The sequence below is a fragment of the Drosophila willistoni genome, chromosome 3R (assembly GCF_018902025.1).
Source record: "Drosophila willistoni isolate 14030-0811.24 chromosome 3R, UCI_dwil_1.1, whole genome shotgun sequence".
Classification (NCBI taxonomy): Eukaryota; Metazoa; Arthropoda; class Insecta; order Diptera; family Drosophilidae; genus Drosophila; species Drosophila willistoni.
The window spans coordinates 16,827,050-16,848,749 of record NC_061086.1 but is presented as its reverse complement, the minus strand read 5'-3'; the positions used below and the strand labels follow the sequence as shown (position 1 = coordinate 16,848,749).

The window sequence follows — 21,700 nt, the reverse complement described above, 5'->3', positions numbered from 1 at the left end:
TTTTGGACAAATAACAAAATAACAAAATTTCCAGTAATAAAAACAAGAAGAAATTAAAATTAAAAAAAAAAGTTAAAAAGTTAAAGGACACTTTTCGGCAATCAAAATGTTTCGGAGATCCGCGTTAAGTTTGAGCAATAACACGGAGGCCTACATCCGTGCCTGCAATTGCTGTATGCAGCCCATGATACAGTTTAAGGCCAATCTTTGTACGGATATGGAACGATGTCGTCAAGCCGAATCCAAATTGGTAGCATTCAAGCGCCAAAGAAGTTCATTCTTTTCGGAGAGACGTCACCTGTCTACTATATCGCAAGTTGGTAGGTATTCCAATGTTCTATTATCTAGACTCTGATTCTTAAAGAATCATCCATCTCATTATAGAAGTTATGTTGGCTGTTGATTGTGGGGAAAAACGTGGTGCCGATGCGCATTGCCCTGAGTATAATGCACATAGCGTTTTGAAAGATGGTCATGGCTCATCCGGTATGGTGATCTACTCTCAAGAGTTGACAGATTTTATGAAACATATTATCGCTGGTATAGGTGACATGCCCAAGCCCAATGCCTCCAGGAGCATTTTCCGAAATCTGCAAGCCCTCTTTTCCATTTTTAGCTATCCTCAAGTTTTATCGGGCAGAATTCCTTTTAAGCAACTCATTACCAATCACTACCCATTGCATGACACCCAAAAATTCTATCAACCTCCTAGTCAGCAAACAGATGGTGTTGGCAAAGTCCTTGTGCATGTTCAGCAGGATCCTGACACCCATTATCCTAAACCATTAATTAGTGATTACCTAAAGGAGCTTGTAATACAAAGAAACAGACGTCTCGAGGACGAGAGGGAAGTGGATCTTTCCAAAAGAGGCAAGGAACTGATCATAAAATTCATGGAAATAGAGAAGGACCCTGACGTAACTGAGAAGGATGGAGGAAAATATCAAAGGGAAACTGCCAGCAACGAGGACTGTGATGAAGAAGAGGGATCCAGTAAAGGTGAAGGTAAAGACAAGAAAGATGGTGAAGGAAAAGATAAGAAACTAAGAAAACAATGCAAAGAACTAGCCGAAAAAGAGGAATGCGAAAAGTTTAACAAAAACAAGAAAGGCAAAGGCAAGAAACGTAATTCTAAAAAGGATAAAGCCGATAAGCTTAAAAAGAAATGCAAGGAACTAGCAGAAAAAGAAAAGTGCGCTGAATTGGCCAAGGAAGCAGAACTTGAACAAATGAAAAGGTTTTGTATGAAAATCGCCGAAAGGCAGGCAAAGAAGAAGGCAAGAGGCGATAAATTGAAAAAGAAATGCAAAGAATTGGCTGAGAAAAAAAAATGTGACAAGCTGGCTCAGGCAGAAAAGTGCAAAGGCAAAAATGGAAAAGGAAACAGCGAGGACCATGGCGATAAAAATGGCAAGAAATGTAAAGGAGAAAACGGTAAAGACGAGCTTAAGAAGCAGTGCGATGAATTGGACCAAAAGGAGAAATGTGCTGCCTTGGCTCAGAAGGAAAAGTGCGATAAATGGAGTAAGAAAGGTAAAGATAAGGCCAAGTCCAAGGACAAGTGCAAAGAGAAGGGAGGAGAAAAGAAAAATAGAAACAAAGAATTGCAAAAGAAGTGCAAAGAATTGGCGGAGAAAGCGAAATGTGACGCATTGGCCCAGGCAGAAAAGTGCAATAGAAATGGTAAGAAAGGCAAGGGTGAAAAGAACGAAAAATCTAAAGGAGAAAACGGTGAAGACGAGCTTATGAAGCAGTGCGATGAATTGGCTCAAAGGGAGAAATGTGCTGCCATGGCTCAGAAGGAAAAGTGCGATAAATTGAATAAAAAAGGCAAGGACAAGGCCAAGTCCAAGGATAAGTGCAAAAAGAAGGGAGGAGAACAGAAAAATAGGGACAAAGAAATGAAAAAGAAGTGCAAAGAATTGGAGGATAAAGCGAAATGTGATGAATTGGCCCAGGCAGAAAGGTGCAAAGGAAGTGGTAAGAAAGGCAAAAAGAACGACAAAGGTAAAGGAAAAAACGGAGACGAGCTTAAGAAGCAGTGCGATGAATTGGCCCAAAAGGAGAAATGTGCTGCCATGGCTCAGAAGGAAAAGTGCGATAAATTGAATAAAAAAGGCAAGGACAAGGCCAAGTCCAAGGAAAAGTGCAAAAAGAAGGGAGGAGAACAGAAAAATAGGGACAAAGAAATGAAAAAGAAGTGCAAAGAATTGGAGGATAAAGCGAAATGTGATGAATTGGCCCAGGCAGAAAGGTGCAAAGGAAGTGGTAAGAAAGGCAAAAAGAACGACAAAGGTAAAGGAAAAAACGGAGACGAGCTTAAGAAGCAGTGCGATGATTTAGCCCAAAAAGAGAAATGTGCTGCCATGGCTAAGGAGGAAGAAGCTGCCAAGTTCAAAAAGCAGTGCCAAGCTTTGGCCCAAAAAGAAAAGTGCAGCAAGGGCAAAGGTAAAGAGACAAAGAAAGATAAGAGAAAGAAAGGACAAAAAAACAAGAAACGGGAATCTAATATGGAACGAATGAAGGCCCTTCGCAAACAATGCCAAGCATTGGCGGAGAAGGAGAAATGTAGGAGACAGGCCGAGGAGGAGAAATGTAGTGCAATGGACGAAAAAGCTAAAGCCAATGGTCAAGGATCGGAAATAAGTAAGCGACAGGCCCAGAAAAAAGCTGGGGAAAAGCTTAAAGAAGACTGTATGAAACTAGCCAATAAGAAGCCAAAGAAGCCTTAGAAATTATGTGCCAACAAGCAAATCTTAACGCGAATTTTAAAACCGAGAAATCAAAATTATATAATATTGTGAGAGATATTAAAGTATACCCTTATTAACTAGTATACACAATGGCTTTATATTATTGACAGATAGATGTAGTATATATCATTTATTACGAAGATTATCGTAGGCACTATTATTGATGACAATAAGAAATACAATTTTGACTATTGAGTTGTGCGTAAATATGTGTAGATAATTGGAAGCTTTCGGTTTACGGACGGTAAAGCTTCTGTTTTACGTGTTCCATTAACCAAATGCGATAAATTAAACAAATACAAAACATATATAACAAGACGTAGCACACTTGTAGATTCTAGACTTTGAGATTCCCATTCTAAGAGTTCATTGAGGGAGCTGTAGCATTGTTGAACTGAAAGGTTGGATAGCGCGGTGCAAAAGCTCCATCACCGATCATTTGTGTATGCTCTGAATCATCGCCTCGAGCTATGGTTGGCGCCCGGTACTGGGTCTCCACGAATTGTGGCGGCGCTGTAAGTATATTTTATTGAATTTTAATAGAAAGATCATTAATTTGGTTAGTTTAAAATTTCTTACGTATATTGGGATATAGACTGCCGGCACCTCCGGCGGCACTGTCAGCCACATTCCATCCCAAGGCCCCACCTACGCCTGGGTCGCCAGCTCCACCAACAACTGGACTAACTGGGCTGACCGGTTGAGTGGGAAGTAATGATGGATCCTCGCTAGGAACATCTGTCTGTTGCATTGTTGGTGGCTTAATACCAGCCAATGGAATAGTGCCCAATGTTATGGGTATTTTACCCGACAGATTACGATGAGCTCCACTCACTTCGCACTCGACATGCACATCATAATCCAAGGCAATGATGCCGCAGTTAAGAAGATTCGTTGGCGGCAGTGCTGGAATCTCCAGTTGTTGACTAAACGTTCGAGATTCCCCGCCATTGACTGGTCCAACACTTAGTTGAGCTATAACCACCTTCGATTCGCGTTTCTCGCTCCTTGGTTGATTAGTATGGAAGGTAACCAGTTTGCGTAGCTCAAATTTCACGGCAGTGAGATTCACATTGCTAGTATTATCCACCTCACAAGTAATGGGCAAGATTTGACCCGAAACATAGCCCGTATATGGGACACTAGTTATTACAGCCAAGGGGCCACTGCGACAACAGAAACAGCAGAATGATTTCTCCAATTCCAAACGAAAGGGTTCCTTTACACGAGGATTCAGATTCAAATCTTCAGGAGCAATTACTGTAAAAGCCATTTTCATATCCTGATCGAACTTCCATGGCCGATCCAATGTCACCTTAATTGTGTACCGCACATGGCCGAATTCACCCTCAAAGGATGAAGGCAAGTTTGGTGGCAAGGCGCAGGTGAATGGATACGTATGGGTACCAGGTGGTAGTTCAGTTTCAGAGCCTAGAAAAACCAATTCAGATAATGATGATAAATTCATGTAGGCTTTTCATTTAATTTATGGACGAACTTACTATTTTTGCCACCCAGCAAATAATATTGGATCTTGAAATACTCCTCATGTCCCTTTAAATTTGTTATCTCATTCTCAGTTTTACCCTCGCTGGTGGTGACATTACGTTCTTCCGTCCATTCCGTATTGGCCTCGCCCAAAAAGCGTATGATAATGCCTGAAATAGTTTTCGAATAAGAACAGTAAATAAATAAAAAGTGTTCTCAAAGTGTTCACTCGTGCCATCAGCTGTCTCGTTTTTATCTAAAAATAAATCTGATCAATTATTATTGAATCTAGCTGATCGTCCAATAAATACCCTTTATATTTAAATAATTTTTACTTTAACAAACATTAAATGTTAAAAAAAAATTAAAATAAATACTATTCATGGATTTATTAAAAAAGTTCATCAAATATTATGCACATAGTTGGGCTAATTTTCGGACATTCGTCGCCTCCCAAGTAACTATGTAAATGAACAAATATTTTAAATAATTTTTCATAATTTTACTATTCAGATGAAGTAAATGTCAAAATTCGACGTTTTTTCTGCAGGTGCATTTGAACACAAAAAACACCTACTTACGGCTGGGCAAATATTTAAGACATTTTCCATAAAACATTAACTCTTTGAAGAAGTTGTTGATCTAGCAATGCTAAGCTAAACTGGTATACTACCTAAAAATTTCAATTTATCGACAACATTTGTTTTGGGGCTAAATGAAATTCTAATTTTTGTATGCGGTTTTTTAATGTTTTGGCCGAGGCCGTTTTACGTACCAATTTATACTAAAATACTACAAAAGAAAGTGAATCGCCATCAAATTATACATTTTTTATTAGAATCTTATAAGAACTAAATAGTTTTTAACCCTTCTCAATAAATGGTATATTTTTATGTATAATTTATGTAGACAACGTATAATGGAAAAATTTCAACTGATGATTAATGAATATATATAATGTAACAATTTGTGCGGCACACCCTACGTAAGCCTTATGGCTGGTTTAACCTATTCACACGGATGAGCAACTAATATACCTCAGTCTATGACACTCCATAAACAGAGGGTAATTTACGCTACTGTTGACGCTTGACATGAATGCCCAACAGATGACATCATCGAACGGCAGCATCAACCTTCCCCTTCCCCTTATAGTAGATTGGCCTTAGTAATAAGCTAGGGGGCAACAATTGAAATTGGATTGATTAGTTTCACTTGCACTTTAAAGTTATAGTTTCTCTTATCTACACAACGGGTTCAATAACCCTGACCTACACACAATAAAATTAAAGAAAACTGCAGCCAGTGGGTGGATTTTTTCTTTATGCCGGCAAAAGCTCCACCCACCTGAAACAGTTGTTGTTCTCTTAGTATGTCGTCATTTGTATGACTAACGATAAGATGCAACTTTGAACTATTTTTGCTGTTGTTGTTTGGTTTAATTATTATTACTTGGACTTGGTTCTCTTTGTCTAAATTTAACTTCTCTAAAATAGGAATTTATACCTCGAACTTTCTTTGGCGAATCAAAGGTGATTTTCACCTGTCCATTGATTGTTTGTCCAGCATAGTAGGTGTTCCAGGGATTATCCAAAAGCACTTCACAACCTTTAAGACCCATGGCAACGAGTTAACTTTTAAAAAATAATTTTAATAATAAAGTTCGAAATCTCCTCGACGTGGAGTACGGTCACACTAGCAGTTTTTGTGGACAACTGTTAGTATGACCGCACAATAGAGATGAGCAGCTAAAATCTCTAAACATTTACGTGAACATATTTACTTAAGCTACTCGGGACCAAAACGCGCTTAAACTACATAAATGTGGTATCAAACGAAAGAAAAAAATTTCACGAGCACGAACTCAGGTGCGCCTTGGCGATTTATTATGTAGTTTTTGTGTAATTAACAAAAGAAAAATCATGTTTTTAGCGGGATCATAGCTGCCAGAGCAGTCAAACAACGCGCCAAATAAAACAACAGACTGCCAACACCATAATCCATCAAAAATAGCGATGGCCAACACTGAAATTTAGCTTTAGCCGAAATCTCGAGCCAAGTTGTCACAGCTGATTATTTTTGTTGACGTTTACAACAATTTTTAATTTTTTTTAATCCAAAATAATTTCACAATTTAGATTTGTCAAAAAAAGAATATGGGAAGCGATTGGGATGAGATTAAACGTTTGGCGGCTGACTTTCAAAAGGCCCAACTGACATCAACGCTCCAGCAGTGAGTCCTTTTGTTTTGGGTTAGCCAAAAAATGTATTAATTTGCCCCTCTCTGTTCGTAATAGATTGTCAGAGAGGAACTGCGTGGAGATTGTGGCACTTTTGTTAGAGAAGCAACTTCTGGATGTGGTGTTTACCAATGATGGTAAAGAGTACATTACACCGGATCATCTGGAGCGAGAAATACAGGACGAACTTTATACAAACGGTGGACGTGCTAATCTCGTAGAGGTCAGCAAAACTCTAAATGTGGATCTGTCGAGAATTGAGACTCTGGCTGAGCGTATAGCCGAAGAGAATCCACAAATTCATCTTATATTGGGCCAACTGATCGATGAGGACTATATTAGTCACATTGCGCAGGAAATTAATGAGAAATTGGCTCTTCGTGGAGAGATTTCGATATCGGATTTGGCATCTCAGTTTGATTTGCCATCAGATTTTCTGCAACATCAAGTGGTGGAAAAGCATTTGGGCAAAACTATTAAGGGACGTCAGGATTCCACAAATCCCAGAGTATTCTTTACTCAGGCGTATATACAGCGTTGTAAGGCCAAGATTCGAGGTGCTCTTAATGCCATTACTAGGCCCACGAATGTGGCCACCATACTCCAGCAAATCAATGTCCAAGAGAAGATTTTCCATTCGCTACTGGATGAGATCTCTCCTGCGGGTCAGGTGACTTCCAAATTATCCAATGCCCAATATGTACCTCATATCTATGCAAAAACGCAATCGGAGTGGGTTCAATCGTTTTTCAAACAAAACGGATTCATTGAATATGAAGCTATTAACAAGCTGGGCATCTCGGATCCCAAATCGTATATATTGAAGCAACTGCCGCAGGAGGAATTGTATTTCCTGAAAAGGATAGCTTTGCAGCAGCGTTTGGTGGATCTCACTGTGGTCACTGCTCTTAATGAATGCAATGCCACCAAGCAATATCTGGATTTATCGACAATTTTGCCAAGTAATTTATCTGTCGAGGATATAGAAGAGGTATTCCACACTCTAACATCAGGACCGAAGCAGAGTCATCTTAGTACCTTGGTCTACCTTGATGGCATTGGTAAGTAATTAGAATTTTTTGAAATACTTTGATCTTAATTGCTTTTTAAAGTCTTCTCCCAGCCTTATCTTAATGAGTTGATACAACCCTGCCAGGAATTGGCTTTGTCTCAGGGCAAGTCAGCTATTGACAGTGGCATTTATCAGCAATATATAGTGGACAAGACGCTGGCTCAAAAGGGTGGCAATGCATCCAATCAACTGGACGACGATGAGGATGGCAAACCAGACAAGCGGGACGAGCGTCGCAAGAAGGCAGCTTCGGGCAAGGCAGGTGGTGGAGCCCAGGGACGAGAAACTAAAACCAAATCCACCAAAAAACATCAACGCGGACGCGCAGCAGCTGCACAGCATAGTGATGACGATGATGACGACTTCCAGCGTGGCGGCGGCGGCGGTGGCAGCAATAAAAAATCAGTAAAACCATTGGACTTGGTGAAGTGTGAGGATGTAGTCAAGCTAATTTTCCCTGTTTTAGAGGAGGAAGGCATAGAGCATTTAGCCAAACCAATTGCAAAACTCTATTTGCAGTAAGTTAAAAAATGAACGGCTTGCTTTCGCTTCGGAATCAAACTAAATTTCTAATTTTTCAGGCAACTGAATCAGTCAGCCTTGGCCAAGGCCCAGGAACTGTATGAGGCCACTCCACAAACGAACCGTCGTCAAACACATGCCTCGATTCAAGAGCGTATTAATACCCTTCTAGTTGATATACGTCTCTACGAGAAGGGTCTGAAACTATTGCCACAGGATACACAAGCGCAATTGGTTAAATATCTGCTTAAATCTCTGGGAAATGAGATATGCAATGAACTAGCTCTCTATGTGGCCAGTGAATGCAATTTGACTGTTAAAAATAACAACTTGAATGTGGATCAACGCAACAAACTAGCTCAAGAATGCGGTAAGTGGTCTAAGAACTTGTTTAATTAACTTTATTTAATGTATTATCCCGTTTTTAGATGCTCAATATCGTGCGGTGCTGGTAGAACAAAATAAAGCTTTGAACAAATCAATCGATGACTTTGAACTGGCTACGGAATCCGTCTTGAAAGTCTGTAGCATGATTATCAAAAAAGTTGATAAGAAAAAGGATCGCCTCTTGATTGCGGATCATAAACAGAAACTGCAACAACAATTGCTGGAAAATCAGGAACCAGCTCTGATCCTTCATTTGGCTGCTTTAATACTATTCACCAGCATAAGCGGTTGCATATTGCATGCGTCGGGCAAATTTGTGTCGTCAATATTGCAGTATATTCGAGGATCACTAGATGACCAACAGAATGCCTTGCTCATAAGCTACCACGGTACGTACAAGTTGAAGTAATCAAAGAAATGATGATGCTTATTGGTATGGTTTTTAGATTTGGTTCTCAAAGTCCTACAAGCTTCGCCGGAAAGTGCCGAATCAAAATTGGCTCATGAACAATTGCAGGGACTGCAGTCCAAAGTTGTTGAACTGGCACAGAACTTTTCACGTGCTTCCGTATCAAAGGCCGATTAAAGATTTATTGAAAAGTTTTTAAATTGGTTATGGTCGAAATTGTTAAATTTGATTTATTTGTTTATAAATAATTATTTTTTATTGCCATTTAAATCAACTAATAAAGTTAAAAAAAACTTGAAGGTTCCACAATTTATCACTTTTAAAGCCTAAAGTCTACAACAAATTAGGATCGAATTCATTATGATTTTCCTTTTTTTAGTTTGAGCAGTATTAAAATTTATATGTACAAAAATGTAGTAATATTTTGGATTGCTTAATTCAGATATTTTTATAACGATGTGTGTTTGTTTTAAGTGCTATGTAGTCTTTGTAGAATTTCCCTAGCCTTGTCACAAGATTGCCTGAAAAAAAGTAGAATCGTTAATGATCGGTTGAATATTTTAGCTTGATTTCATTGCTTACATATATATAGGATTGTTGGCATCACAACTATCCAAAGTCTGTCGTATATAGTTGATGAATAATTCTAAATTCCGCAGAGTTTCACTGTTGGGCAATATCCATACAGTTGGCAAAGTATTCACTATGATGTAAGCCTTGTTAATGGCATCATTTGGCGAACATACACGCAACGCCATCAGAAGATAGCGATTGAGTAGGGCTCCAATGGCCAACTCCCTTAGTGGTTTATCCGCCAGTATACCCTGCCAGCTAAGAAAATTGCGAAATAGTTTCAGACCGCTGCAGAACTGACGCTGAAAAAATGAGGTTTTTGCCTCTTGAACTCTAAATAAGGAAGAAACAATTAGAAAGGCTTAAAAAACCCATCACTTTAATCACTTACTGTTTGGGAAAGATTGGTATAAAGACATCATTCTCGAGAGCAAGACGCATTCGCTCCATAATTGACTCAAATAGCTTTGTGAGCTGCTTATTTGTTGCTGCACTCAATGGAAATTCCCGGCCCAAACGATTGATAAAGCCTACCAGTCGCAAGGTTTGTGTTGTAGAGAGGGGATCCCAACATTCGGTGACTAGGGCTAGAGAGATTATATATTTTACTGGTATTGTCTGATCTCTTTAAGAAGTCAACTAAACTTACATGTAACTTTGGGCAATATAATTCTCTCTATTAGCACCGGAACCAGATTTACATCGGGATCGCTTTTCAATTGCTCCGTAGTCTCATCCGCTTGGCAGGCATATAGCATGCAGGACTGATACCAATGCATTGTCTCCAGATCGGCATACTCATCCAGCAGCGGTGACCAAAGCTGCAGTTTATGTCGCACCAGCGGAGTTAATATCTTGGGCAGGCATAGACTAACAAAGGCATCCTGATACGAGGGCATATCGGTCTTGCGCCAGGCATAGAACTTAAGCAATACCAGTTCAATTTTATAAAACTCATCATTAACGTCGTCGAAAGCCTCCAGGGTTTGCGATTTTATTTGTCCAGTCGCCTGTAAATGTTGTTCTTGCTGCTGATCTGGAACTTCATCATCGCTGGACATGCCGTCAAGATGAGATGAAAGCAAATCCTGACGTTCTCGCTCACAGCGTCGGCGTGTCCGACGACCCTCACGTTCTGCTGCTCGGCGAACTTGCTCCTCATATTCCGGTGTACGGCGAGCAGATGATGAAATGGGTTCTAAAGTTAAAAACACAAATTAGAGTAATTCTAAGAGTAAAGGTCACTTAATACTCACTTGAAGCTTCGGCCATTTCTTTAGCCTGATCTCGAACATCCTGTCGCCGACGATTGACCAAGTAGCGTTGATATTTCCCATATTGCTGAAGTGTACGCTTCTCCAGATCTTGAATGTGCGGTGTCTTCTCGGCCAGACAGTCGACTAGATCATTGACATAGCATTTAACCTCTTGATAGAATTTATATTTGGCTGCGGCTGTGGGTGCATTTTGCTGGCATTCCAATTGTTGTAATTTCAGTGATTTCAACTCCAATTCAATTCTAGCCATGCTGGCCTTGTGGTCGTCGGATCGTTCTTTAAGCTCCTGAAGTCGGGTCTGCAGAGCCGTTCGCATCTCCTGCGGTGTACGCAACGCTGCTGTCTTTTTCTCCTTTTCCACATTTCTAACTTTATTCACAGAGCGTAGAGATTTCTCCAGAGATCTCTTGGCATAAGCTTGTTCCAGTAAACTGGATGTGGACTGTGGTTGCAGGCCCATTGCCTCCTCATCGTCTAAACCGCCTGCCGGCATGGCGGGCTTGATCATGAACCGTGAGAGCACCGTCTCATGTTGAGCATGTACCAATTGTGCCCCCGTGACTCCTTTCCGTATTTGCTGATTCTCCCATTCATGCATCTCATGATCGGAATCTTCCTCGGTCACTAAAGAATTAGTAAACATATAAAATTAGCTAAATCGATTGCAAGTATTATTTAAGTATTGTCAGCTTGAGATCAGCGTCTGCGAATAACCGACCACCCCAACCTCCCCTCTACATACAATCATTCTCAACGGCATAAAACTGTTCGCGGCGTTCTTCACGCTCCTTGCGCCCTGTGATATCGTTCATATCCATTCGTTCCTCATCGTCCGATTGATCTCCCTCGACATCTTCGCAGGGCAGGCGAGTGCTTAGTTTATTTGGCTCTTTGGGTTCCTCTACCGGAATATAATCAGCAGCACCTGAAAGTAATCTCAAACGTTACACAACCACTTTCACTTCACTCTAACTCTATTCCTTTTTACCCTGTTCCCTGGCCCGTTGGCGTCGTTTGCGTGCTGCATGTATCATAGCTGCATCGGGTATGGAACCACTTTCAAGCATTTGCTTCAAATGCTCTGGCTTGGAGAATCGATGTCGTGTCGATTTATCCTGATCATCAGCCGTTCTTTCTTCATCATCGTCGCTCAAATCATCTCGGCCAGCACAAAGGGCGGCACGTCCATTCAAAATGGCTTCTGGTGTTTCCGATTTCTTGACAACCAACTAAAGCGGGTAAAAATATATATTAGAAGGGGTTGATATAAACCATTCATATATATGGTTACGGTTATGACAGGTTACGGAACATGCCTATATACACAGAATACAATTGAAACAAATCCAAGCTTCAATTTAACGATTTGTACATTATAGATTATTGTTTCGGTTGCATTCCCTGTTACACTACGCTAAATACATTTTAAATTGTTTATGTTGTATAGTGTAAATACTAGTGAAAAACAAATTAAAATTAAACTTAAGCGTATATTAATGTGGATCACATAGGATCACAAAATGAAAACCAGAAGTAAAATTTTACTTTATCTACAAACGAGTTGAACAAATATATCTATTTATATGTCTACAGCACATATGCATATATATATGAGAGAATTCATTGAAATTTTCTTGATTTTTGTTTAATTTTTTTGATTGGTTTGGTTTTTTTTTTTGGTGTAGGAAAAATTGAATAATAATAACCTTACCACAAAGTCGTCTGTGCGTATTTCGGTTTGGATCATATCATTATCACTTTTTTTACTCTTATTATATCTACTAGAGGAAGAATTTGCAGACGCCGCCGAAGAAGAACCCAAAACTTTGACACTGTCCCCGGACGACTCTAAATGTTGAGCATGATGTGTACTACCATTTTCCTGCTGCTGTTGCCCGTCACCACTCGGACCACCAATCACTCCTCCACCAGTGCGTTCCTCGCGCTTCTTCTTCCGCCGCTCCTTATCCAGCATACGCATCACCTTTTTGCTATGGGATGATTTTCGCACCTGAAACACATCACCATCGTCTTCTAAACGGTGGCACAAAGGGTTCAATGAAGTCCTATTGGATAAATTGAGGCGGCATTTTCTTACCATCGTCTGCAAAACTTAACAAAGCCTTCGGCTTATCCTCTTGGTTCTTCGTTTTGTTCCTTGATCTCTCCTTTTCGCGTCTGTTGGATGGAACGCCGTCGGCTCTATAATCTTCGGTTGAGCTGAAATGAAATTTAAAGCGATTCCTTAATGCATGTATCATATTTTTAGTCTCCACGATCCTCAGGAAGTGCCGGGCCGTCTATGAAATCCCACGCTCAAAAAATAAAACTCACGCAACACAATCCGAGTCCGCAATGGCTGCGGTTTCATCCTCGTCTTCGTCGACATTGCTAGAGAACACTCGCCGCTGTATTTTCTTGGGCTTCCGAAATAACGACATTTTCATTAATTTTTTTGTTAATTTTTTGCAAATGTTATTGTATTTCTCTTTTTTTCGCCCAGCCAGCAGAGGTTATTTTCGATTATCGAATACAACCGTAATCGATTACGATCGAAAAAAAAATTGCCGTCGATTAATCGATTACACAGGTTTTGAAAAATCGCATTGACTTACTGGAACAGTCTGGCAATATATCGTCGAATTTTCAATTTGGCTGGGTGATTTGGTAGGGTATCGTTGGGAGGTTTGACACTTGGAAGCTTATTATTATTATTATTTATACAACAACTATTACAACATAGGCGACAACTATATCCCACTGACTGGAAACTATACAAGATTATCAGAAGGAATACGAAGCTTTTTCTCTGACTATTTCCTTCGCTTTTTTATTTACATCGATTTACTTATCATTACATATATTCTCCTAGCAATAATGACATTTCTAGTGATCATCCTTTGTGGTCCCAGGACAATTGCGAACTAAATCATCACTACTTTCATAATGGGTCCCACACCAGTAACAAAAATTATAAGAGGTACGAAGATAAGAGGTGAGCATGTCCAGTTGTTCCATTGGACTGTAAGATTCCTCGTCGGTGTCTTCTGTTTCAACCTCCTCTTCGTCCGATTCCTTTTCTTCTTGTGGTTTGGGTGGCCAAAAACATGGTAAGTCTGGCTGTTGAATCCCTGCCTCCAGATCCAAAGATTCACACGTTTGCTGACATCGTTTTACATCAAATATAAGCTTTCTTTCCTCTGCTTTTTGGGTGGCTCTTCGTCTGTATGCTTCTGTGGTGATTTCCTCACCACTCTGAATTCCAGCTTTTTCCAAAAGATGTGCTTGTCTTAGCTCTAGTCTTTTGGCAGCAAGATCCGCAATGGCCTTTTCTCTACCCAGACCTGCGCGATCATTTTTAATGCTTATTCCAATGGGTTCGATGCGACCATTCTTTTCCTGTTTGCCCAGACTGGAACCCGCTTTATATCCCATTTTTGCCAGCAATTGAAACCCCTTGTTGTCTTCGGATATTGGACGACTCAAGTCCTCTTGCAGTCGCTCATTGTTAAGGTTCTTGGACATAGAGGCTTGTTCGCGTTGCCGTTTCCGATGATCTTCTTTAGTTTTTTCAACTTCGATACGGCGTTTATTGACACGAGAGTGTACCAAACTGGGACGCTGTTCCTCCAGCCTGTAGTAAGAAAAACATTCATAAAGAGATTTCGCAAAGGGTCTCTGGGTGTTGCTTACCCCGCCAAAAACTTATCCGACATGTAATCTTCATCCGAATCAGACATTTTCAATTAAAAAAATAGTAATGATTAATTGCCAAATAATTTGTTTACTTTTTTATGTGATATGCCGGCTTAGCTGTTTTATAGCCAAAACAACATGACAAAGGTAGCTGCAATTTAGCTATATCGGCAGCACTTTAACAGGCTGGCAGCTCCACAAACCGGAGACCAGCTGTTGCTTATATTTCCAAAGAGTTGGCAGCACTGGTTCTACGGTTCACATGTGCTCCGCGTTAAATTAAATTGTTTTTAAATTTTTGAATTAAAATGGGTACAGTAAGTATTAAAGCTTTATTTAAAGTGTGAGTTGATGTAATAGTTTGTTCTTTGCAGAAAAAGGTAAAAATCAGCGCGGTGAAACGAGCGGCACACTTAAAGTCGAAAAAGACGCCGCTGACCAAACAACAACAGCAAAAACAGAAACAAAAACGTGATCAATTGAGCTCAAAACGTGAACAAGGGCAAAATATATTCTCACAGAAGGCCAGGAAAAAGGATAATTTGGCACAGCGGAAGAAATATAATAAATTAGCATCTCTGGGTTTAAAAGACCACGAAGATGATGATGATGATGAATTCGGAGGAGGAACTGAACAAATGCTGGACAATGTGGCCGATATGTTGGATGGCGATGATTTGGCTTTGTTGAATGAGATAAAACGCAAAAGGAAAGTCAAAAATGTGGAAGATCATGTGCAACAAGAGCGATCCATTGGCTTGGAAATGGATTATGCCAAGGCCAGCAAACAGGAAGAACTAACGCAGAAAATTCGAGTGAATCTCTTGCCCATTAAATCCCGAGAGGGTGAGATTATAACGCGATCAACTGAAGTGGACTATGTTAGTCAACCGAAAAAGAAAAGATTGGAAGATGAAGAGGAGCAAGAGGAAGAAGATGACGATGAGGATCAGCCATCTGCTTATGAGGACAGCGATGATGATGTGGTCAATGATGTCGACGGTGCAGGAACAACAGTTCCGAGCAAGAAAAAACTTATATCCACTACAGATTTGCTAATAGCCCGTCAACAGGAGATTGAACGACAGAAATATCGGATTGGTATCATTTGTTCTGGTCTAATGGAGAAACCCGAAGATAAAATGCGCAATTTTCATGCCCTCTACGATCTAATGGAGGAAAAGAATGCAGGCTCTGTCAATCTTCTAGTAGTACGCAAATTGGCTATGGTATCCATTACGGAAATTTTCAAGGATATTTTACCAGAATATCGTGTGGGCCAAGTGGATACCAAAATGCAAACAGTACGAAAAGCTACTCTACAGCGAGTCACATTTGAGAATGCTCTGCTCCAGCAATTTAAGAAATTCCTACAAAAATTAGAGAAACTTACGGCTGATGTCAATAAGCGCGGTGGCAAACGAACTCCACAATCGGTGAAATTGGCCGTTGTGGCTGTACAATGTCTGAGCGAGTTATTGTTGGCTCATCCATATTTCAATTATGTTCAGAATATAGCCCAATTACTGGTCTATATGTTGAATTGCAACTATCATTCAATACGAAGCATTGTCAATCAGACATTTCGCTCACTCTTTGCCACAGATAAGCGCCTGGAGATGACTCTGTTTGTGGTGCGTCGGATTAATCACTTGATCAAGACCAAACAGAATAATGTCCATGTGGAGTGTATCACTTGCCTAATGAGTTTGAAGATCAAGAATGTGAATTTGGATGCCGAAAAGGAGAATGAGTTGAAGCAAAAGAAATTAGAGAATCATCGTCAACGTTTGCTGAGTCTCTCCAAAAAGGAGAGAAAACGTCGGAAAAAGTTAACCGAAGTTAACAAAGAGCTAGAGGAGACTCGCGCCGAGGAGAATAAGCAAACCAAACTCCATAAGATGACCGAAATCATTAAAATGGTGTTTACCATATATTTTCGTATTCTAAAGAATGATCCTACATCGCGAGTGTTGAGTGCCATTTTAGAAGGATTGGCCGAGTAAGTGTTATCTATAAACTGGACTCGTTTTGAATATATTTTTATATGTATTATCATTTCTATTTAAAAGGTTTGCCCATGTTATTAATTTGGAGTTCTTTGCCGATCTTATTGATGTTCTTAATCGCATTCTGGAGGATCAGCCTGAATTGGGTTATCGTGAACAATTGCATTGCATTCAAACGATTTTCGTTATCCTGTCCGGACAGGGTGAAGTCTTGAACATCGATCCCATTCGTTTCTATCAGCACTTTTATCGCAATATGTTGGTTGTGAATGCGGGTAAAAATCATGAAGATTTCGCTATTATACTGCGAACTTTGGATGAAGTTCTGGTCAAGCGTAGGCGCAATATGAGCCAACAGCGGCTGATGGCATTTGTCAAGCGACTGCTGACCGGAAGTTTACATCTACTTCATCACGGGGCACTGGCCACTCTGGGAACGATCAAGCAAACCTTCCAGCTTACCTCAGTCTTGGATGCTTTGCTTGATACGGATGCCAGTATTGGGTCGGGACGTTATGATCCTGAATTGGACGACCCTGAATATTGCAATGCGGCCAGTACGGCTCTGTATGAGTTGTCTCTGCTGATGCGTCACTATCATCCCACAGTGCGCAGAATGGCCAATCACATTGCTAATGGTGTCCCAGCATCTGGTGAAGGAGCATTGCCCACTGACATAGGCAAACTGTAAGTAGTGTTTCCCTCAAAAATTGTTAACTTCTCTAAAATGTTTTTTGTTTTTTGATTTTTCGCCCATCAGAAATGCACACGACTTATTCGCTCAATATGACAGCACCCAAATGGCCTTTAATCCAACCATACCACTACCTAAATCGGGTGAACCCAAACTCAAACGGGGTAAAGAAATGTATCTGCAGTCTGACTTTAAACAGGAATATAAGAAATTGTTAAAAGATGCCAAAGTTAAGACATCGAAACAAGGTTTGCAGTTGGATTTTCTAAGTGCGCTGAAATAAAATTAAAAATTCATAACAACCCATCTTGTATAAATTAGAATTGACAGATCCAGAATTTAGCTTTATACCATATTAAAACCGATGTAAAAAAGAAACCAACTTGATTCCAAGTTAAACTCGAAATGTTTTATACATACATATATTTATATAAACGAAGAATTGGTTGAAATTATATACTAACTAATACTGGAAAAGAGTATGTGTGTGTGTCGGTGTGTTTGGAGCTCCTAACGTGGACGATGCAAAAGTGGATCGGGTAACAATTATCATTCTCTGGATTATGCTGAAGTTGTGCCGCCGCCTACTCGAAGACGTTGTCCAGCATTGGCCGGTGGCAGATACTCTCGATTGCCAGTCTGCACGACCGATTGCTGCAATTGCTGTTGCGGTTGCTGGACAAATCCTCCGACTGTGCGTTGTTGCTGTTGTTGTTCATTGGGCAGTTGGACACCGGCGGCTGTGGCAGCTAATAGACCAACTGCAGCATTTGATGGTGTCAGCCTGTTTGCAGCTCCAGGACGTATCACAGATGCAGCACCGTAAGGAGATTGGGATGATGGTAGGACGGCCGCGGGAGTCGGAGAGGCAAACGAATTGCGGCCAGTTGGAAGTTGTGTTCCAATAAACCCTGTTGGCGCGGCAGTCACTGCCGCAGCTCCAGATCTGTAGTTTTGACCACCTGTAGCCCGTTCTGAATAGTCATAGATATATGCATTGTTGGCATACAGATTTGGAGCCGAAATACAATCATATTGATTCCACCAGACGCAGACCAGTGTCTCCTGACTGAATACTGTGCCATTGGGGCAGAGGAAGGAATATGTACGATTTAGAGCGCAGATATGAAAGACCTGACACTGGGCTTCGATATCAGCATAATATCCAGGTAGAGCCTGTTGTGAGCAATCGAAATTGGTTCGTGGCACTTGAGCATAAATGGGATAATCTACACCCGGCACACCGGGAATGGCTGAATAGTCGCCCTCATTGTCGGAATAGTCGGGTTGTTCGCCAACGGTTGTGGTTCCAGTATTACGTGCTATCGCCCCATATTGACTGGGCTGCGGTCCATAGGGTCCGCCACGCGGCGCTGAAGAAATGCCCGGCGGGGGAGGCTGCGGTCTGCGACTCGTACTTGCTACTGGTATGGAAGCAGGTGCTCCAAATGCAGTTGTGGCCTGACCGCTGGGTGTATAGCCCACCGCCGGGGATGGATATAAGCCCGCCCCATAAGCTGTGGTGGCTGGTGAATCTGGCCCTGTCGCTGCAGCTGCGGTGGGATAGGCTATGGGAGCTGTGCCTGGTGAGGCTAGGCGACCACCAGCCGTAACCCCGCCAGTATTGGTCAGATCTGGGCGCACATAATTGTAACCAGACTGTGCCTAAAAATAAATTCAAAGCTTAAAAAAAATTCTTTCAAGTCGAATCCATCGGATTTACCTGGACTTGCACTTGACCTGCACTTCCGCTCCACAGTAGGAACAGCACTGGAAGAAACGTTTGGGAGCACATTAAAGTAACTATTTTCAAACCAAAATCTATGGAAATCTTTGGTCCGTCTAAAGTGGTCTAGTCGACGATTTGAATCGTAATGAACCAATCTCATCGCATCGACAGCAAAAAGACTTGGGCCTACAATTGTTTTAAGGCCAAGTACACACACACACACACACACACGTCTATTCTGTTGTTGTTGTCTGACTACGTTTGATTCTTGGCACTGATAGCACGCGTGGCTTGAAGGGAGACGGACGAACGGTTCTGCATTCGCGATCTTTATTTATCAGTTTCCTACACAAGATGCACAGGGCTAACACTGGTGCGGGATTCGACTACTTTTAATCTCTTCTAAATGTGATGTGGTAGATTTCTTATTCCTCATTTTCGCCCCACTGTGCTGGGGCAATGGCAACAATTTCAACGCACTGCAAACATCGAATAACGCATTGCATCGTAAATATGCAAGGTAGCAAAAACTTAGACAGACAAGACGCCCTCCCTAGAAAAGGAAGTGCCTAATAATAATGAGGCAGTTGCGCTGGACTGGCTTCTCTCTTTCTATATCTCTGAGTCTGCCCTCATCCCACCTCAAAAGCGACCCTGACTGATTGTTGGGCAACAGCAGCAGTAACAACAAAAATAACAAAGGCAACTCACCTGCCAAGATACTAAAGCAATATTGAAATTGCTTCATTTTCAACAACTTTGAAAATTAATCCTTTTGCTTTTGAGTAACAAATATATATTAATCCTTTTTACTATTTCCACTGGTCAACAATTCGTAACCAACTGCAAACTGACTTCAATGAGCTATAGAAATTTATACCAAAATTGCAAACCGATGCTAAAAGCGCAGTTGCATCTTTACGATATTTATGTGTCAGCTGGTTCGGACCAGAGGCAGAGGCCGAGGCTGAGACCATAGACCCAGAGCCAGACCCAGTCCCAGACTCAAAACACAAGCTTCGTCAGTTAGTTTTGTCTTGCTGATTTATGACACTGGATTATCCCATTGTCAGAATTACATATATCACCGAGTGAGCCGAGAACCTATCGTCGGATCACCCTAAACAATATAGCTAGAATGTAATTTAATTAAATATTATTGGCCAATTCAAGTGCAATCTGATTTTGTTTTTGTAATTTGCCCTTGAGCATGACGTTCTAACTTTTGTCTATCGTTTGGAAAATGACAAAAATATTTAAATTTCGCCTGATTACATGTGCATTTTATGGCCATTTGGCTCTTCTTTGTTTTGGCCTTCTTCAAATGGGGCGTTTTGAAAAGATTTATAGATTGAAGCTATCCAACTTGACAACTCATTTTAGTGTCAAGGATTTTATAATAGACAAAATTGGTTTTGAATGGTTTCAGTTGGATCACACATTTACTATGTATAAAAAGTTAATTTTTTAAACCATTTAAATTTATGAAATTCACAAGAATAAAGAAAAATCTGTGTCATAACATTAATTTATGGCATCGCTTCAGAATAATATTTTTCTCAGACTTTGTTCAAGAAGATGCCCCAAAATTTCTGACTTGTGCTCTCTACATACATATGTATCTCAAAATTAATGTAATTGAAAAAGATACCCTATGATTTAATATTTACTGACATAAAATCGAATGACTTACCAACTCGGATATATATATACCTTTTTTAACACTAACGTGGTCTTAAACGATTACACACTATTTTACCACGCCTTAAACCCTAATACAAATATCAAATTCGAAGATCCGACAATCGATAATGTTCAATATTTGTTGAAAGATCTAAGTTTGATTTTACGATGACATATACAACTAGGCTGAGAGTAAAACGATCAATTCAAAATCAAATAGATCTTTTAGAATTAAACTCCTTAAGAAACCTTTTTGAAATTGTCTTGTAAAAACTAGGAAGTTAGCATCTGATGTAATCTTGAAACGTAAACCCCTAAATTTGTATTAATTGTCATCATATAGTATTTTAGTGCGATATATGCTATTGGACTTAAGATACTGAGTAGTTGAGACCTTGAATACATGAAATTTACTCGTAATCAATAAAAAGTAGTAAAAAACAAACTACCTAAAACTAAAATTGTCCTTTATTTTCAAGGACTAGGGCGTCTCTTAATCAATTTTTAAAAGCTATATCTCAGTTGTAAAAATATTTGTAACCCTATTTACCATCTCACATAAACCTTTATTCGCCCTGAAAATTGTACAAACCTTTTTTTAAAACATTCTATAATGTCTTCAATTTTTTGACATTTACAAGCTAATAAAAAATTAAAAAATGTATGTCCAAAATTACCAAACGACAATTATTTCGTACCGAAAAAAGCATTATTAATGTTTTGGTGTCAAAATTTTACATGATGCATTTAAAAGTTAAGGAATAGAAGGGATATATCAATGCATAAGAATGAAATCAATGACCATTTACAGAAAAGACTGATCTCTGTGGTTGTTAACTAATCAAAGAAAAGAAAGATATTTGAAAGATACATTACCAGTTTAATTACTTAGATGAAAAGCTACAATTAAGTAAAACTATTTGATAAACATTTAAGTCCTTTCTTTTTAAATCATCTAAAGAGCTAGATTTTAAATAACCAGATTTTCTGTTTTATTATTGAAGTTTTTGCAGCCATTTTCAGATCACCTTGATCCACGCCTCTAAAGTTTCCCATTTTATATATCCAATCTTTATATATCGAGCAAAAAACTGTCTAATTAATTGCAGCTTCTAATAATAAAACAGAGGTTCGAGATAAATTATTATTTAATTATGTTTTATTCATG

The 21,700-nt window shown here is 39.9% G+C and overlaps 7 protein-coding genes across 9 annotated transcripts; 3 read left to right on the top strand and 4 right to left on the bottom strand.

Annotated features, from left to right (window-relative positions):
- The first annotated feature begins 40 nt into the window (after positions 1–40).
- LOC6647227 (axoneme-associated protein mst101(2)) lies at positions 41–2,836 on the top strand. Of its 2 annotated transcripts, XM_002070776.4 has the most exons (3): positions 41–320; positions 385–486; positions 547–2,836. In XM_002070776.4, exons 1-3 carry the CDS (start codon positions 107–109, stop codon positions 2,730–2,732), a joined length of 2,502 nt encoding a protein of 833 aa, XP_002070812.2. In that variant the 5' UTR covers positions 41–106; the 3' UTR covers positions 2,733–2,836. The 2 variants fall into 2 exon arrangements, with proteins under 2 accessions (XP_002070812.2, XP_023034228.1); XM_023178460.2 differs by having other exon boundaries at positions 385–2,836.
- An 11-nt stretch (positions 2,837–2,847) lies between these two features.
- On the bottom strand, positions 2,848–5,935 carry LOC6647228 (arrestin domain-containing protein 17). The gene is made up of 4 exons (XM_002070777.3): positions 5,748–5,935; positions 4,256–4,411; positions 3,333–4,184; positions 2,848–3,266 (listed from the first exon to the last, which is right to left on the bottom strand). Exons 1-4 carry the CDS (start codon positions 5,860–5,862, stop codon positions 3,112–3,114), a joined length of 1,278 nt encoding a protein of 425 aa, XP_002070813.1. The 5' UTR covers positions 5,863–5,935; the 3' UTR covers positions 2,848–3,111.
- A 376-nt stretch (positions 5,936–6,311) lies between these two features.
- Positions 6,312–9,155, top strand: LOC6647229 (E3 UFM1-protein ligase 1 homolog). Its single transcript, XM_002070778.4, has 6 exons — positions 6,312–6,474; positions 6,539–7,542; positions 7,594–8,071; positions 8,135–8,445; positions 8,504–8,851; positions 8,909–9,155. Exons 1-6 carry the CDS (start codon positions 6,398–6,400, stop codon positions 9,046–9,048), a joined length of 2,358 nt encoding a protein of 785 aa, XP_002070814.1. The 5' UTR covers positions 6,312–6,397; the 3' UTR covers positions 9,049–9,155.
- On the bottom strand, positions 9,141–13,222 carry LOC6647230 (PAX3- and PAX7-binding protein 1). 2 transcript variants are annotated; one of them, XM_002070779.4, is made up of 10 exons: positions 13,056–13,217; positions 12,820–12,941; positions 12,433–12,755; positions 11,710–11,950; positions 11,464–11,646; positions 10,701–11,345; positions 10,094–10,642; positions 9,836–10,031; positions 9,454–9,777; positions 9,141–9,392 (listed from the first exon to the last, which is right to left on the bottom strand). In XM_002070779.4, the coding sequence occupies exons 1-10, from the start codon at positions 13,166–13,168 to the stop codon at positions 9,341–9,343; spliced, it is 2,748 nt and encodes a 915-aa protein (XP_002070815.2). In that variant the 5' UTR covers positions 13,169–13,217; the 3' UTR covers positions 9,141–9,340. The 2 variants fall into 2 exon arrangements, with proteins under 2 accessions (XP_002070815.2, XP_023034023.1); XM_023178255.2 differs by lacking the exons at positions 9,141–9,392; positions 9,454–9,777; positions 9,836–10,031; ... (1 more) ...; positions 10,701–11,345; positions 11,464–11,646 and having other exon boundaries at positions 11,844–11,950; positions 12,428–12,755; positions 13,056–13,222.
- Positions 13,223–13,529: 307 nt separating this feature from the next.
- On the bottom strand, positions 13,530–14,520 carry LOC6647231 (G patch domain-containing protein 11). The gene is made up of 2 exons (XM_002070780.3): positions 14,415–14,520; positions 13,530–14,355 (listed from the first exon to the last, which is right to left on the bottom strand). The coding sequence occupies exons 1-2, from the start codon at positions 14,459–14,461 to the stop codon at positions 13,608–13,610; spliced, it is 795 nt and encodes a 264-aa protein (XP_002070816.1). The 5' UTR covers positions 14,462–14,520; the 3' UTR covers positions 13,530–13,607.
- Positions 14,521–14,639: 119 nt separating this feature from the next.
- LOC6647232 (nucleolar complex protein 3 homolog) lies at positions 14,640–17,600 on the top strand. The gene is made up of 4 exons (XM_002070781.3): positions 14,640–14,734; positions 14,792–16,419; positions 16,490–17,113; positions 17,187–17,600. The coding sequence occupies exons 1-4, from the start codon at positions 14,726–14,728 to the stop codon at positions 17,401–17,403; spliced, it is 2,478 nt and encodes an 825-aa protein (XP_002070817.1). The 5' UTR covers positions 14,640–14,725; the 3' UTR covers positions 17,404–17,600.
- Positions 17,526–18,915, bottom strand: LOC6647269. Its single transcript, XM_002070782.3, has 2 exons — positions 18,844–18,915; positions 17,526–18,785 (listed from the first exon to the last, which is right to left on the bottom strand). Exons 1-2 carry the CDS (start codon positions 18,913–18,915, stop codon positions 17,682–17,684), a joined length of 1,176 nt encoding a protein of 391 aa, XP_002070818.1. The 3' UTR covers positions 17,526–17,681.
- Between the last annotated feature and the right edge of the window lie 2,785 nt (positions 18,916–21,700).